Here is a 17156-nt window from a genome sequence, read left to right as displayed (position 1 = left end):
ATAGAGAAAAACGTAGCGGCAGGGGGCGCGTTAGGGGAAGCGCGAGCGCCAAGCAGGTCGGTAGCTGGTAACGGCCCCGTTCTGAACGCCTGCGACGGGAAAAGCCCGTTATGGGCCCAGCCGGGGCGGGCCGGCAGCGCAAGCGCGCCCCCGTGCGGGGCCTGCGGGGCCTCGGCCTCTGCGGCAGCCGCGGCGGCCCCTGGCCCGCGGCACCCCCGTGGCTTTAACGCGCTGGGGAGGCGGTGTTCGCGGCGGGAGCGGAGCAGGAATTTCCTCGAGTGTGTCTACAACGAGGAGGCAGGCCTTGGCCTCTCTAGCTTTCAGTGGAAGGGTCGTGGCCGCTTGTGGTTTTCTTTGCGCGGAACATATTTAGAGGGAATGTTGGCTTCTCTGAATCCAGGGCTGTAGCCAGCAAGACCGTCTGCATCTTGTCAGGTTGCTTGAGAATGTCAGGGTTCCCTATTTATGTTGCACTGAATTTCCCAGTGTAAAGCTCAGGCATTAAATTGTAAACTGGACTGCTTATAAAACAGCAGCTTTACATATTTTACTGCTTCAGGCATGCAATAGCATCCTGCCTTATCAGGGAGACTGATTTTGATTAAGTTTGATTAAGTTTGTCTGATTAGGCTCAGATGACAGGAGAAGTATGGCCTGAGAGAGGTAGTAGGTCCAGAACACCCTGGACCAGCAACTTGAGAGACTGAGCAATCTTGAGCTTACTTCTGTGTGCCTTGTAGTGTTATCTAAAGCCAAGATTGCATTGCTGTCTATCTCACTAAAGAGGTAGTCTGGTCCTCCAGTCAACAGGTTGACTGGGGAGCGATGGGGTCCATCCAGCACAGGGCATCATATGACTAATAAATCCTATAGGAGAAAATTGCATCTGTCCCCTCACCCCAAAGAAACACGTATGTTTAGACTCAGTCTTTAACAAAACACTAGCATTAAGTCATTTAACTTGAAGCTAGGTGCTAAACAGCTCATCCTTGCTTCAGGCTAGCTCTTCAGTTTTAGAGCCCCATGTCAGTCCTCCATCAGCCTATGTAAAAGGCAGGAACTCACCTATCACTCCACTGCCATCCATTTTTAAAAGAGCGTATCTTAAACAGGGCTGTCTGTCCCTGTGGCTTTTAATGAACTGACCACTCCATTTTCTTTTTATTATTATTATTATTTTATTTTTAAAACATGATGAGACAAGACTCTGTGAGAAGACATTCCCCTGCCCCCAGGCAAAAGCAGTTCAGGCTATTTTTAATCTAATGAGCAACGGTATCTGTCATGGTGTACACTTGTATTCTCATCTTCGCCCTGAGTTGTTAGAAGCCTCTGCATTGCCACGTGCGTATTGGTGCACTGAAGTGATGCAGAGTCTGCATCATAATAGCAGAATGCCAATTCAAATTGCTTAAGCTCTAAGTGCAAGGGTGTGCAGCCAGGATGCAGGAAAACTTTTCTGAATAACTTGTCAACGTGACAGATGACAAACGAAGTCATCAGGTGCAACCTAATATGTGTCTTGGGTTTCCTCTGGACCTTGCTCAACAGCCAGTAAACACCACCACATACCCTTGCAAAGGTCCACCTGCTGTTCACTAGTGTCTTGCCATGCAACAGTTGGACGCAATGTGGCATGAAATGAAGTGGTCTTTTAGTGAGGACTTCTCTGAAAGGTATAATTTCCCCGAGGACTTTAGGCCTGAAGACTGCTAAGTATGTAGGGTTGGTCATATGTTCCTCTTGCTTTCCAGAACGGTGCTCAGTAATGTTGACCCTGCCCTTCAAGTTGCTGTGAGAATAATAAACATTTTTAAAGGCAAAATAAATTATTTAGCTAACAGGAATATACGTGTGGATGATACGGGTGAATGGTTGACAGATCGTTCTTTGGGGTCAGGATCATGTATCCTATGCTTGATCCAGAGACTTTGTGCACTGAGGGCCTCAAAGTGTTCAGCCATCGTGATAAAACATGCAACGGTTAGCACCCTTGAATAGGTTCAGGGTGGTGATGGTGGGGTAATTTGGCATGTTTTTTTTTTCTCTGACATTTCATGTCGGTATATTTGCGCTCTTCACTGTGGATTTAAGAGTCATAAAGGTGGGTGACCTTGAGAAAGAAGCTGCAGGTTTTAAACAGAGAAGCTACTCTTCTTCTGAATCACTTTGTAAGGAAATGAATAGCAGTAATGATTACCATGTTTCAGTGGCACACCACTTAAAATATGGAATATAAAACACCTTTTCCAAAATTAACCACAACTAGGATCAAGGTGCACACCAATATATAAATAGTAGAGCAAAAGTCTATGAGCAATCACAGGTGTGGCTTCCATATGTGATTCAGAAAAAGTAATGAGCTGTGTGGTTGAAAATAGGCATTTGGGCGGGGATTATGCAAGGCCTGAATTACAATGCAGGATGGGTGGGGATAACGCCTCTTTCAGTTTATACAAATGCTAATCACAAACTCAGCAGCCAGAAATCTCTGCAGTGGTATTTAGCAAATATTAATAAGTATAATTAAATTTTGTGTGCTAGATTTTCATTGCTCAGGAAGTATGAGAAACAGAATCTTTACCGTATGTTTTCTGTTTTACATGAATAGAAACAGTTCAGGAAAACAAGTTATCAAGAAAATAAAATATTAGGCTGGACTGGGGGGGAGGGGAGGGGAATGGGCAGTTGTAGAAATATACAGTTTGTACAACTATTAGAAGTGTTCATAGGGGCCACAGTCTATAGTCATGATTTTGATGGATAGGAATTGCACCAAGACTGGTCTGGGCATCATCTTAATCCTGAATTCCAGGATTAAGCTGATATACTATCAGTTTGGACACCATCAGCAGCTACTCCCTACTGTAATAACTGCCCTTGCAAAATTGGTGACTTTGTCCTGGACTGTCGGGATACTTTCCTTTAACATTTCAACCCTACCACATCATTCAGACTTTTAAAAACAAAACAAAGGCTGCAGCAGAAGGAAATGCAATTTCAATGACAGCTCTTTTTGTGGTATTTGTACAGTAGTAACTGTACCTATTGCAGTTTGGGAATGAATGGAAAACTAATAACAGCAGCAATGCCAATGATCAATAATTTTAAACTATTATGGAATTTTTCTATCAGTACGATCCTAAATCAGGTTTATTTATGTTTAGATTTGTCTTTTATGACGCAAGAGAAACTGATGATCAAAAGTTTTTTAAATGACTTCCCGTTAAAGTTGTGTGATGTTCCCTGATGTTAACTGTTTAAGAACAAGTTATCATAGTGGAGAAATTCAGTTAATGGTGTTTTCCAAGTGTACTGGGTCTGGCTAGGATGGAGTTAACTTTCAGCCCACTTATCACATCAGGAAACTGTGGGAAGCATTGCCTTTCCTTAGTTGCACATCTTTTTTTCATATAGATTTTTTTTTTTAAATATTCAGGAATGAGTAGACAACATGAACACTTGCAGGAAAGGAGCATACAGTGTTTTGTTTGTTTTTTCCTAGAAGAAAAAACTGCAGTGGAGGTTAAGTTAAAAGTCTCAAACTGATTGGAATTTCAGAAAAGGTTCTGTCAGACCATTCAAATGCAGAGATTTTGTAATGTTTTTTTAAGCTTTTCAGTGCTATTAATACAAAAGTAGCTCATGCTCAGAAGTAGATCTTACTCTGAGGAAGTAAAAAGTACTTTGCTGCCTCATTAGCAGAAAAGGCTTTGGCCCAATGGCTAGAGAACCATCACTGCTAACAGAAGTGAAAATAAGTACTGGGGGATGGGGAAATTGTAACAAACACACCATTTTAAACTGAAGACATGTTCAGCTGTTAGTCTTTGGCTTGTATTGTGCAAATACTAAGCAATAGCAGGTCAATGTGACGTGTAATGAGTTATAGGCTGGCTCAAACTTACAGTTTTACTTCATCCAAATAGGGCTTTATACATCCAGTAGCACAGAACGCCTGGGCTGGCCTCCCTGTCAAGATGTCAAGGTTTAATTTCTCTGTGTACACTAGGCACTTAGCCCATGAGGAACATGGCTCTTCCCTGAACACTCAAGTCAAAACAATCTAATTGAAAGCAAGGAAGACATTTACTGTGGGATATCTGGATGGGAATGCTTTGTCCCATGCAAGAGTGGGTTTGCTACTAACTTGAGAGTGAAAGTTATTAAGGGCTGAACTGAGACTTGTGGCTTTTGAGACTCTCAAGTTAAGGGAGAAAAAGCGCAGTAAGTGCAAGCACAGGAACCTAGGCAGAAAAGGGGGTTCCAAGTACCAGCAGCGGAGTAGGACCCAGAAACAAAAGCTGGAAATGTCCAAATGCTCCTTGAACTCCAGCAGGCTTGCTTGACTGCTTACCCGTAGAGCTTGTTCAGTGCCTGACTGCCTTCTCAGTGAAGAACCTTTTCCTAATATCCAATGTGAACCTCCCCAGTTCCATGCTGTTCTCTCGGATTCTGCTGCTGTCCCCAGAGAGGAAATAGATCAGCACCTTCCCCTTCACTCCCCTTGCAAGGAAGATGTTGGCCACCACAAGTCCTCCCCTCAGTCTCCTCCAAGCTGAACAAACCAAGTGACCTCAGCAGCTCCTTGTACATCTTCCTCTCTAGACCCTTCAACATTTTCATAGCCCTCCTTTAGAGGCATCCTATTAGCTTTATGTCCTTCTTATACTGTGGATTAGGGTTAAAACTGCTCGGATTTACGGGGAAGGTTGCAAGTATTAATTTCATTTTCCACCTAAGAAAAATCCAGATGGGAAACAGAGCTTTTTGTAGGATGAATAGTATTGTCAGCAGCCTTGCATAAGATTAGATAACTTTATGTTGTGGAGGCCAATCTTTGTGTGGGTTCTTACCAGTGCTATGGCACAGCAGGAGGTTTTTAAGCACTTAAGTGTAACAGTCTCCTTAGCTAAAAAAAAAACCAAAGTAATTAGGCATTACTGAAAAGCTACACCTGACATTTTTTTCATCAAGTATAATTCCAAGGATGGTAATAACCTGCTTTATTCTGAAATAATCTCATTCACAGAAAATGTGATGATTCCAGACTGCCAGATCAAGGCAAGTATTTACCTGCATACACAGCTAAGAGATCAAAAAAACCATGATGCCTCTTCATATTTTCAGCAACCTTATCCATGGCTCAGGTACTACAGTTAAATACATATATTTTGTGATGAATATTAGTAATTTTTTTGCTTAACATGAAAAACAAAACGAAAACAAATGATGTTATACTTGAGCTTTTTTTCATATTCAGAATTAGTAACTCCACCCTCAAGCACACAATATAGTTCCTTTTTTAACAGTTGAAAAATTGAAGTCAGGGACACTACTGTTCTCTTTTCTGTAAGACAGTACCTAACATGGTATGGGTGACTTCAGAAGTAACAAAGGCTATTAATCTTGATAGGCCATATAACTTAATCTTACAAGATGTTTTATTGCCAGCAGACTATATGCACCAAGCTGTCAGGTAGTAAGGAGGAATTAAAATTAATTTGTGCAACATGAATTATTGAACACTTCCATGTCAATCCTAAACGCAAGCTGAGGTCAACATTTGTTGCATATTTAACATTTTCCTCTTTGAATTTCCCAGTAAATGCAAAGCTCAAAGGAATAACTGCATACAATATTCAATGAAGCAAAAACCAAAATGTATCATAAATAAGTATATTATAACTTTATTAAATTCAAGACATGACAATATTCAAAATACAAAGTGAATTCTTCTTTATTCAATACTGTACATGATGCAGAAATATCAGTGCATTTCTATAGCATGTATTTCACCTTCATTTAGTCTGTACTAAAACAAAAAGTAAGCTTTAAAATAGCTCAAACATCTCATTCAGCAGTTTAAATTGTAAACAGCTTGTTTATTTCTGTTAGGAGGAACATATTCATTTTCATGTACCTCTGTTAAAGAGCACCCTTTCTTTTGTGCTTATCTGTAAGAGGATAAATGTAATCAAAATGAGCATGAGAAACTGCTAACAAATGTGGCACTTCAATTAACTTTACTGGAACACTGAGGCAGAATGAGGAAAAATTAAACAGCAAGAAGCAGTGTCTGAAGCAGAGATAAGATTGACACTGTTCATAAATGGAATCATGTTTTTTTTCCTCACACACTCCTCCTCTCCTAAAATACTGAACAGAAACCAAAACACAAGACCAGCTTGTGTTGTTTGTTTTTCGTATACTCAGAATTTCATACTCTAGATGAGCATGTAGTTGTTGCTGCCTACCTACTAGCAGTCATATAGCTGCTCATATCCTCTGTCACTTTTATGACTTTCACATCTTTCTAGGATCAAGCAGGAAAAGAGCAGCAGCAGAGGCTTAGCAATAGCTGGTCCATGTCTCTCCTAGGAAAACCTGCAAAATTGAGCCAAGTGCCTCTAGTAACTGAAAGAATCTGCAAAGCCTAACTCAATTCCAAGCTGCTTCATTGTAAAAGTCTATTAGTTTCCAATTAGGTTGTAAAATGGACTCATTCTAAACACATTTTAGTTATTCTTAACAAGTCTTTAAGTGGATAACTGATCTTGCAGTTACCTTCTTAGCAGGTTGGCATATCATAGTGAAAGAGAATAGAATCTGTTCTCAGCAGTTACTGGGTTAAAAAAAAAATGTTTTGGAAATGCCTGATACAAAAAATGGACTGCATTATCTGCTCTGTTGTCAGCTTTATAACTAACTCATAAGCAAAGCTAGATTTTTTTTTTATAACGTGACTACCAAATACGTTAATCTAGGGTAGCATATAACTGGCCAACTGTGACTATTATCTCTCCATACGTTTCTATGGAATCTTTGTAAGTTTTCAGCTCTACATACCAAGACAAAAAACAGTCTTAAGAAACATATCAGAGATATGCAGTATAAGAGGACTTTACCATCCACTATTTAGTTCTCAGAGGATCAACTTGTACTACTTCATTATTTGAAAACCTTAAGAACTTTGTAACACGATACAATTTTGCTCCATCCTCAACAGCACAGCTGTGTTGTGCTCCCAGGGACTATGGAGAAACCACGTAAGACAGATGTTTTCGTTTGAGATGACCAGTTATGTCCACTCTAGGTTTTGAGTCCAGTTTTGTTGCGGATGAAGCAGCTACACAGTCACCAGACCAGGACTGCATCTCCATGTTAGAGCTAGTTTCTTCTGCTTCTCTGAAGAACTTCTCATACTTGTCCAGATATGGAGGCCTTTCAGGCAGCAGGTAGTAGTGTGTTGAACTGGCCTTCTTACCATTTTCAATAATTGGAAGAATGCAAGGGACCTTGTTGGAAGATCCTTCGCTATTTTGTCTTTGCAGAGCTTTGGTGCTGACATATTTAGGATCAGGTGCAAAACTCTGGGTGGGGGGCATAACCCCATTGAGGTATGACGGCAGGCTTTTAGGACTCGGTGTACGGGAATTACTCCGTGACAGAGGTTCTCTAGGGGGCACTTTGGGAGGCCTATCTTCATCACTGTATGCACTAGAAGCAACTTCTGCTGACCACCTTCTGTAATCTGGTTTGAGAGCCCTTGGAGGTATGGGAACCCTCGGTGGAATCTCTGGTTTATCTTCATCAGAGTTTGGAGAAGACCTGTTTAAGTACCCAGATAGTCTCACTACTGGTTTATTAAGAGAGCCAGCTGGGCCTGAATGAGACCTTCGCAAACGTCGATGCAGCTGCTGTGGGGGAGGATAAATACTGGATGTGTATCCATTTAGGCTTTGTGTGGGGTTGGTATCTTCTGTTTTTGGTCCTGCTGGAGCATCAAAATATGCATAGTTGATTTGTCCACAACCCCTAAAGCTCCGCCGGCTCGGAGCACTGGATTTAAAAGGAGGAAGTTCATAATCTTCTAACAAAAAGTCAGTATCTGAACAAGTCAGGAATTCCACTTCTCTGTCAACCTCATCTGGAGTAAGATCCTCCGAAATAGGCAGAGGGGGTAGTGGCCTGGAGCTACGGTCATTGGAAGATGCACACAGAAACTGAATTGGCCCATTTTTTGTTGGCATGTGAGGAGGTGTTTCTTCAGAAACATAGCCTACAGCTAATGACAGTTTACTAAAGCCAGGAGCAAGATAGTCTTCACATCTTGAAATTGGCTGTTCATTTTTGGGACTTACAGGAGCTGGACTAGATTTCTGAGATGGGACCTGGATACAACTTTCAGCAAAGCTGGGGTCGCTTGTGGAAACGTGGTTGGAAGAGTGCCCTAAAAAGGTGAGAAAGTCTTAGAAACTTTTCTAACTAATACTTTACCACGTGACTTTCCCACTGCATATTTAACTATTTCCTGTAATGCAAGAAGTAGTGCCTACTTATTAATGCCAGTAGCAAGCCTTAGGTCTCTTTTAGTTATGTGCTTAATTAGGACAGCAGCTGATTACCTTATTGTTTCAGGCTAGTGCTCCAGTTAAATGAGGTAGTTCAAGAGACCTCACGCATAAACAATAGAACAGAGCTGTAGCTATGAAGATTTTAACAGACATACCAAATCAGGAGTATAATGGAAACTCAGAGGCTTGCAAATACAAGGAAAAGTGTGGTGTGTGGGTTTTTTTTGCTCACATCTAAAATGTTTTTACTGTTTTTAAGTAGTATTTTGTTGAAATGTCTGCATTCCCTCGCCAGAGGGCAGCCTTATATCCAAAATCAGAAAGCACTTATTATCTTACTGAAGACTTGAAGATTTTTTTTCCCCCAAGACACATCCATTACACAACCTAAAGATATATGTTAGTCTTTATACTTACCAATGGATGGTAAATGTTGCTCTGCTGATGGATTCAAGTTATATGCCACTGCTATAGGGTCCACATTAAAGAAAGTACTAAAAAAATAATAAAAGAAGTCTTCACTGTAAATAAGCCACAGATTGGTACTGGTAGAATATTCTCAATACTTATTTTCATATATGTGAAATGCTATATATCAAATTTTACACTCACTTCTCAAATCCACTGTGGCTACCCCAGCAGGTTTTCAGACTCCCCACACCTTGACTAGCATGAAGAAATCCATTTTTTAATGGGACTCTCATCTCCTGAGCAGCAACTCCCGCAGCTGACATTGTGTACTGCTCTGTGATCAGTCTCCCAACCCTAGAAATTCAGTGGGTGACAGACTTGCTGCAATTTGCATTCCCTGAAAAAAGAGACAATTATCAGAAATGCAAACATGAGTTGACCTCCAATCTGAAATTTCAAAACCTCAAAGAATTAAATAGCTCTGTAACAGTTTTTCTGTCCCCATTCATGCCAGAAGGAAAACTTTACAAAATTTCTTACTTTGTCTCTGACTGTAAAACTGAAGAACAAAAGATAAGTTCTCTTACATGGAATTAAACTGTATAGAAACAAGACAAATGTTCAAGTAAAGCTACTGGTATATCAGAACTGTGCATCAACAACTTCAGTTCATATATATAAACTGCCAGATACTCGAACAAATTTAGCTTACCAGAGCAATTTAACTTTCTAGTAGACATCTACCTTATGTCTTTTTGCTAATGAGTTCATGGATTCCATTGTATCCAACACATAATAGCCTAACATGTTTTTAAGTGCTACCTTAAGTGGAATAACAAGTGGACTTTTCTCAAATAACAGCTCCAATAAACAGAATTACTATTTTGGTCAGAATTCCAGAACTTTTTATATAGAGCAGTCACTATTGTAAACAATTTTAAGCATCAAAATACTTTAAAATATGCTTGAGTCTTCTAGCTACTTATTTCAAACAAGTCAGAAATCTAGTGACTTGAAATAACCTCCATTTAAACCGTCCTGCTGTGTTCAGATTTACTTCAAATGTGTGAACAATGCTTTGTCTGGCCTGTTTACAATAGGAAAAAATGTATATTGGAAATTGCCTTAAATTCAGTAAGAAATCGTAGTCTAAGGAACAAGTTGACTCACAGAATTTTGTTTAGGAAACTGAGAATGTATTATCTCAGGAAAAGAAACAGTGTAAAACTAGTCAACAATTCTGAAAGCAGGAGAAGGTTAGTCCTGGTCTAAGCAAGGATGTTCTTTGGGTCTGCTCTTCATCTACGCAACTATCCTATATTCAGCAGATACACTATGGTGTTATGGCTGGGAAAAAAAAAAAGAGAGGTTTAATTTGCACCTTTCTCAAGAATATGACCAGTTTATTAAAATACCTTTTTTCCCTGAAGAAAAAAATCCACTTCAAGAAAAGTCTCAACCAACAGTTGAGAGCCAGCTACATCAGTGGACTAAGTGTATCAAGAAAACCCCTTCACGGTATGGTACCACAAGAAAACAGGGTACAGAAATAAGTAATAGCTTATGATAAATCTGTTCAAAAATAGGTTAATTCTTTTATGCAGACAAGTCATCTTGTTTTTCCTTTAAGAAGAAAGATCCATTATACCTATTTGTAATATGAGGAATGGGAAAACTTCTAAGCAGGACTGTAAATCAGGTGTCCCAGGATTAATTTGCAATCTAACACCAACACTTGCCTTTTATAAATAATTGGTTGACAAAGAACTCTGTCAGCCTTTTCCAAATGTTTTCTTAATCATGACTGTCAGTGGCAACACTTGTGTCAACAGAAGTGCTTTTTATTTACTAGCTGATACCAGAATATTCCAACCAGCAACTTAACAAGAATTCTAGACAGGAGGCTATTGGCTTTACTGGAAGTGAGCAAGGGCCCAACCAGTGTTTGGACTACAGTGTTAAGAGTCTTGGTCACATCTACTTCTGCCCTTCTGATTTTAGTGAAGAGTACGTTTTTCCTTTGCAGATAATCTCCTTAAAAGCTAGCTTAAGCCAGTTAATTTTTGCACTACACAGTCCAGTTGGACTCTTTTCAGTAATGTGAACTGCAGATTTTCAAAGTAAAATTAAATATAAACATGCAGTCCCAGGAAGTAATGACATAGTTATGATTAGCAAATGAGTTCAGAAAATCTCCAATAGTTCTCTAACAGCAGTATCTTCCTTCTAGTTCTGTAAGTGCAAACAGAACCGATTTCTATGGTGGAAGAGAAGACTGAAGTGTTTTTGATGAAATGGATTTCTTAAGAAGCACAGTACAAATATAGCACCATTTCTAATTAATATCTAATTTATATCTTCATAACACAGTTTACAAATAAGACACCTATGATATCAGCTTACGCTATACTGAGTAATGATTTTTTCATGCCTCACAGATTCTAGACTATTAGTAATGAATCTGCAAATTAAACATAGGAGAATGAATTAGTGAACTTAAGAATAATGTCTATGAAGGAGTTTGCACCTCTAATTTTTTTTTTGAAGTCAGATGTAAGTTACAAGTTTAAATCACTGGTACAGAACACTGATTAGTCAGCAAATGACAGTACTCCACCTCAGTGAGCATGCAAGATCTGACAAGACCATGAGAGAGACATTGATTATGATACAAAAAAATTGAGACAGGAAGGGGGGTGGCATTGCTATAGTTTGAGAGCACATGTAATGCACTTGCTATGATAACATACAACCCTTGCAGGGCTTGTTAAGAGGCCCAACCTCCATCAGATCCCACGCCAAAACTACTGCTAGTAATTACTGTGTCAGCTTTCTAAATGCTGTCTAAATCTCAGCTCTCAAGACTGATAGTTGCACAATTGCTTCTCTGAAATCCCTCTGGCATGCTAAGCACAACTTCTGAAATGGACTTAAATATTTACATACTCTAGTAGAAAGTAATTTTCACTTATTTCAATTGACTATTTTTAAAAATAAAACACAAACACGTTTTGCAGCCATAAAACTTGCCAGCTTCTACCAATAACCTCATTCTGAACTCACAGGTGACTTGTCACGTTTCAATGAGGAGCTCTGAATGGACTGAGTTAAGAAATGGTCCTCCATGCTTCAAAAGTTAAGGTATGTATGTGCTCCTTCACTAAATCACCTACTTATACTTTTTCAGTCCAGAGTCTGGAGAGTTGGTGCTTACATTGTAAAGCATGTGTTTAAACAAACAAGCTTGTTTAAACAAACAGTACCTTAAGAGGGACCCATAAGGTTATTTAATTGAGAAGTGCAATCTCTACATTTTATATGCAGTCTTCTTTCTAAAGCTGAGCAGTACATAATTTCTAGCAATTGGTTTAAAAAAAATTACACAAGTCAGTCAAGAAAATATAAACACCAACAGTTTCCACTCTAACTTGTAACTGTTGGTCCAATACTGCATCCTTAAAGATTTAAGGATCTAAATTTACCATAAATAAAATCAACCTAAATTTGCAAAAGAAAATGGACACTAAGCAATAATGAAGCATTCTGTATCTCTCATGCTTGTTTGCTACTCATTTGCACAATTTATGTTCCTCAAAATGGGTTTCCAGTTACTCTGCTTGCCTGGCCTAGTTATGCATAGATTATGACACTTACAGAGAGATCGAGTGCTTTGAGTGCACCGATTGAGCACTTTGAGTGCTTCTGAAGGTGTTATAGTTTGTGTTATTCAAAAGAAACTTGGTTAGTTCAAAATACAATTATAGCTAGTAATCACTACAGTGTTGATACAAGCCAGGGCAACTCAAAGGTTTGAGAGTACATTAGGAAATACAACACTATCCACTGTAAGGCAAAGGGGAGAATTTTTAATCATTCATGTGTGCTCACATTAACCAATATTAATTACCCTAAAGGATACGTTTAAACTGAAAATTGTCAAATGTACCTGTTAACAGTAGGGTATTTATCCAGTGAGGAATGGATATGTGAATATATCAGGAAAATCTTGAGAAGAAATGCTGAAACTGAGTTACATAAAGCATCCTCAATACAATTTTCATACTGATTTGTTTCACTAATTACTGTTGCTATACCACAAGTATTCCTCTATTTAGATACTAAGAAGCAATTGCATATATCTTTGTTCATGACCTATGGCTGATCACAGACTTTTGTTACCATTTCCTGCTCAACGCTCCAACACTAGCAAGTATTTAAGTCAAGCCAGTTTCATAATAAACCAAATTCTGGTTTGCACAATAGACTGAACAAGTCCCAGAATGTTTCACTTAATGGATATGGATGCAATTTGCTATGAAGCATTTCTGAATACCTGTACAAATTTTGGACAAATTTTATGAAGGCAACAATCCTAATAAGCAGCTTATACACTTCTTGTTAAGACACGGGAAAGGAGGGGTGGGGAAAAGACCTACTTACCACTTTTGGGAGGGGAAAAAAATATAGCTACCTTAAATCTACAACCTATTTTTGTTCACCTTGTTCACATATCTTTAACAAATCTCAGAAGCAATTCACAGGAGGAGGGGCACATTTTTGCACTACAAGTCATCCACTCTACCTAGCTGTTCCTTATTTGACAATGTGATGTAATTTCCTTTTTTTTTTTTTCCTTTGACTTTCTGGTTAACGTAAGTACCTGAAATAGAGTCCCCTTTTAATATTTAAGTATTTCAGACTTCCAACTGGACATTTAAAAGCCTGAATTACCTTACTATACTTTCTGGAGTTCCATATACCTAAAAACGAACAAACAAAACAAAGGGAGGGGGGAGGGTGGAAGTCACCACCACCACCACCAAAACCCAAAACTAACAAAAACAACAAAACACAACCCCCCCCCCCAAACAAACAAAGAACCCCCACAACAATAAGCCCTTTGTTCTCTAGTGGTCATATCAACCCTTAAGTACTTTTGTCTTTGAAACCAGATAAATGCTCAGTGACTGACAACTAGCAAGAACGATCTTACAAGAAGGTTGTTTTAAAACTATTCATTTAATGCCTTGATCTTATTTACTAGGCATCTAAGCTCCACTGTGCAATTTCACAAAGTAAACTGTGTCCCAGAAATAATAAAAATAAAATAAAAATAAAAATAAAATAAAAATAAAAATAAATATAGGCCCCCGAAGATGTTCCATCAGAGGAACTTTATTCTTTAGGGTTATTATACAAATGAGGCATATTTGTAACTTTGAGAGTTTTTACTATACATTCTCTCAACCACAAATGGACCATTCTGCTGTAGAGTGTTTAACATGACCACCTAGTGCAGACAGATAAAAGTGCTGCTCAAATCATATGAGGTTGCAAATACAGTAAATTCTACGGCTATAACCCAGAAGATGATGGGCATAAATTTAGAGACGGATCCACACAGACCACGTATTGAGATCGTAACAGTCATCTATTTTGGAATGTACTTCAAGAAGTGCACTTCATCAAGGAGTTAAGTTTATTTAAAATCTGGGCTACCATTTCATGGTCCTACACAGCAACTGGGAGGAACCTGTAAATTGCCAGCAGAAAACTAATAATTAAATAGTAAGACAATTGCCTTGCCTCTGCTTGTCAAATTTCAGATGCATGTTTAAGGCATGGTACTTCATCCTCTTGAAAATTTTCATGTGAATATAGCCAGCTTACATTCAGGAAATAAAAATTCCTTTTTAGCTGACTCAGTCATAACCATTGAATTAGACTTGCTGTGATAAGTTTTAATTCTGTTTTTCATTACAGAAAAGTAGAACTGTTCTCCTCTGAAATAATTCCTATATTGCAGAGGATGACAAAGGGCTTTACCAAGAAGCCCCCTCAAAAAAATTGGCTTTTATTTAATAAATAAATAAAATGTCCCATATCGGAAAATTGGTAAGGAAAGAAAACTAAGTCTAAGCATTTTTGTTTCCTCTGCATCAACTTCATTGACAAGTAGTAAAAATTTCAAATGCATTTGTGATGCAGATACATTGTTCACCTGCCAATCCTGTGTGACAAAGATTCAAGAATCCACAAACTGACCAAATGCACCTTGTCACCAGAGCCTTTACCATGCAGTTTATCAATACATAATTAAGTATTGTTACCCTTAGATCGATCATACCAAGATTTAGCTTATTGTTTCAGCGATACTGCACATGGTTCTTAGTCAGTTCACTAATGGCACAAGATCACTGAAGTGTCAGAGTCCCTATGGACTGCTCACGCTGCGTAACTACTACAGTGCGCATTCACGGAGTGCACACATGCTTAAGAGCTACACTGTAAATGCTTTAAGAGTACAGTGATGTCTCCAGATTTAAACACCACAAAGCAGCTATTTTTGAAGATCAAGGATGAGTATGTACTGGGGTGCTAACTCACGAAGAAACGTTTATTCTAAATTAAGCCATCCTAAATTAAGAGTGCAAAGCACTGAGCCTAAGCCCACAACGCGACCTCAGTTTTTGCTCGAAAGATGCAGAGAAGAACGAGAGGAAACCGATGCTGTGTCGGCTCAGGACGAAAACGCGCGGCACGCCGCGTTAACTTCCAGGAACGCCAGTACGGGCACCGCCGGCTCCACGCGCGAGTCCCACCCAGCAGCGCTTCAGCCGCGTGAACGTCGCCGTTGCCCGCAGAGGCGCGCTCCTCGCCGCGGGGAGCAGGGCGAGGATCGCGCAAGGCGCCTCCCCGCCGAGCCCCCGGAGGGCGGCACGGCCGCGCTGCCCCGCGCGCCCCCTCTGCCAGGGGGGCGGCAGAGAAGCGCCGCCGCTCTCGCCCGGCGCGCCCCGCCGCCTCGCTCCGCGCCCGATGGCGTGGGCCGTGCCGCGCCGGGACCGCGGCTCCGCGCCAGCGGCACGGCCGGCTCCGACGCCGCGGCCCAGCCAACCCCTGGCGTCCCGCAGGGGCCGCCCGTCCCGGCCCCCCTCTCCTCTCCCCGCCGGCGGGGCCCGACGCGGCAGCGAAGGAACGGTCCCGGGCCGCGGCCGAGCCCCGCGGGGCGGCTCAGGTGCCCGGCGGCGGGAGCGGCCTTGGCCGGCGCTGGCCGCGGGGGTGCCCCGCCGGCACGGCGACGGCCGGAGCGGGGCGGGGGGAGGCTGCGGTCCCGCGGGAGGAGCACTCACCCCGAGAGCGTCACGCAGCTCCGCATGTCCCCGCGCGGCCGGCGGCGCCACACGCATGCGCCGAGCCGCGGCAGCGCCCGATCACTGTCGCGGTGCGCGCGGACAACCGCTCTTATAGCGGGAGGCGGGGCCGCCGGGGAGCCCCGCCCTCGCCCCGCCCCCCTCCGCCTGCTGCGCACTCGTCAGGAAAAGCCTTAAAGGGGCGACGGCCGCGCCAGGGCCTTAGCAGGGAGGGGGGAGCGCCCCGGCAGCTTCCAGGCAGGCCGGTACTGCTGAGTGCGGCTGGCGGGACCCCGGCCCTGGGCCGCCGCCGATACTTCGCCGCCTCCGTCGCCGAGGCGCCCCCCGCCGCCCAGGCCTCCGGGCGGGCCGCTCCCGAGCGGAGCGGAAGCCGCGTTCGCTGGGCGGGCTCCGGCTGCCGCTGGGCGGAGGCGAGCGGGGCGCGAGGCCGGACGGGAGCTTCCGCCGGCGGCGGCCGCCGGAGGGAGGAGCGGCGCGAGCCGGCGCTGGCGGCGCCTCGTGGGCGGCGGCAGCGCGGGGTTCGCGCCCGGTGCCGCTGCGGGCGCCGCTGCTCGGCTCCGGCTGCCGGGAGCAGTGGGCGGCACCGGGAGGTGGCGGCGCCCCTTCCGGCGGGGCCGGGAAGCGGCGCTGACTGACAGCCCCTGCGCGCAGCCCGCTCCCCGGGGCAGCGGGGTCGCTGCGGCTTCGTCGGGCACGCACACGCTCGCTTCGCCAGAGCCCGCCTGTGTCCGTCCCTAGCGATCCGCGCAGCTTTCCCTTGCAGACGAAGTAATCCCCGTGGGTAACCAGCGCCTCCTTCCCCGGGACGCCGGTCCCGCGGGGCGGCGGGGCGGGCGGCTGCCCTGTCTGCTCCCCTTGCCCTCGGTCTGCTCAGGTCCCGTCCCTGACTGCCAGTGAAGTCGCTCGGCCGCCATACGCGAGCCTGCGTGAGGCTCTCCCCGCCTGCGGCGAGACACCGGCAAGCCCCGGGCCTCGCCGCCCTGCCCGGGCGGGGGACGGGCTGGGTAACGCCGATTCCTTCGGTTTCAGCGCCGGGCCCGGGAGAGGCGCCCGCTTTGTCGTCTGCCGCCAGCGGGTGCTCGCTCCCCTCCTCCCGACCCGAAATGAGCTGCCGAAACTGGGAGATGCCGGGCAGACGCTGAGGTCCTGCGTTATCCGTCCGTGTCCGCTGGTGAGAAACGTTACGGCTTTCGCGTCTGTGCTCCTCTCCCTGCTGGTAGTGTGTTAAGCTTTCTGT

At 43.1% G+C, this 17156-nt stretch overlaps 3 protein-coding genes and 1 long non-coding RNA gene across 13 annotated transcripts in view; 2 read left to right on the top strand and 2 right to left on the bottom strand.

Annotated features, from left to right (window-relative positions):
- Positions 1-5665: 5665 nt before the first annotated feature.
- On the bottom strand, positions 5666-16032 carry ERRFI1 (ERBB receptor feedback inhibitor 1). Of its 2 annotated transcripts, none has more exons than XM_040533705.1 (4): positions 15899-16032; positions 8970-9165; positions 8775-8851; positions 5666-8233 (listed from the first exon to the last, which is right to left on the bottom strand). In XM_040533705.1, exons 2-4 carry the CDS (start codon positions 9089-9091, stop codon positions 7035-7037), a joined length of 1398 nt encoding a protein of 465 aa, XP_040389639.1. In that variant the 5' UTR covers positions 9092-9165; positions 15899-16032; the 3' UTR covers positions 5666-7034. The 2 variants fall into 2 exon arrangements, with proteins under 2 accessions (XP_040389639.1, XP_040389641.1); XM_040533707.1 differs by lacking the exon at positions 15899-16032 and adding an exon at positions 9939-10152.
- Positions 8150-15486, top strand: LOC121058322. 2 transcript variants are annotated; one of them, XR_005814167.1, is made up of 4 exons: positions 8150-8241; positions 10199-10286; positions 11834-11909; positions 14532-15486. It is a non-coding gene; the product is annotated as an uncharacterized LOC121058322 (long non-coding RNA). The 2 variants fall into 2 exon arrangements; XR_005814166.1 differs by lacking the exon at positions 14532-15486 and having other exon boundaries at positions 11834-13874.
- The window catches only part of LOC121058318 (translation initiation factor IF-2-like), a 62330-nt gene continuing 61184 nt past the window's right edge, over positions 16011-17156 (bottom strand). For 2 of the 4 annotated variants that reach the window (XM_040533711.1, XM_040533709.1), the window contains exons 2-3: positions 16949-17090; positions 16011-16700 (exon numbers count right to left, since the gene is read on the bottom strand). In XM_040533711.1, the coding sequence (XP_040389645.1) occupies positions 16011-16700; positions 16949-17090 (832 nt within the window). Of the gene's footprint in view, positions 17091-17156 lie in introns of all 4 variants that reach the window. The other 2 variants (XM_040533710.1, XM_040533708.1) reach the window with 2 other exon arrangements.
- The window catches only part of SLC45A1 (solute carrier family 45 member 1), a 71991-nt gene continuing 71795 nt past the window's right edge, over positions 16961-17156 (top strand). For 2 of the 5 annotated variants that reach the window (XM_040533696.1, XM_040533689.1), the window contains exon 1: positions 17017-17090. The gene's annotated coding sequence lies outside the window, so the exon portion shown is untranslated. Of the gene's footprint in view, positions 17091-17156 lie in introns of all 5 variants that reach the window. The other 3 variants (XM_040533697.1, XM_040533699.1, XM_040533693.1) reach the window with 3 other exon arrangements.

The sequence above is a fragment of the Cygnus olor genome, chromosome 21 (assembly GCF_009769625.2).
Source record: "Cygnus olor isolate bCygOlo1 chromosome 21, bCygOlo1.pri.v2, whole genome shotgun sequence".
In the NCBI taxonomy this organism is placed as follows: domain Eukaryota; kingdom Metazoa; phylum Chordata; class Aves; order Anseriformes; family Anatidae; genus Cygnus; species Cygnus olor.
The sequence above is the reverse complement of the archived record's forward strand: the minus strand, read 5'-3'. Positions and strand labels throughout refer to the sequence as shown.

What these genes read in the sequence shown, in the direction of transcription:
- ERRFI1 (XM_040533705.1), bottom strand. Translation starts at nt 9,091, where the DNA reads ATGTCAGCTGCGGGAGTTGCTGCTCAGGAGATGAGAGTCCCATTAAAA. An exon ending in AGCCACAGTGGATTTGAGAA is followed by an intron (nt 8,852 to 8,969) that starts GTGAGTGTAAAA and finishes TTATTTTTTTAG; the next exon opens with TACTTTCTTTAATGTGGACC. An exon ending in GCAACATTTACCATCCATTG is followed by an intron (nt 8,234 to 8,774) that starts GTAAGTATAAAG and finishes TCACCTTTTTAG; the next exon opens with GGCACTCTTCCAACCACGTT.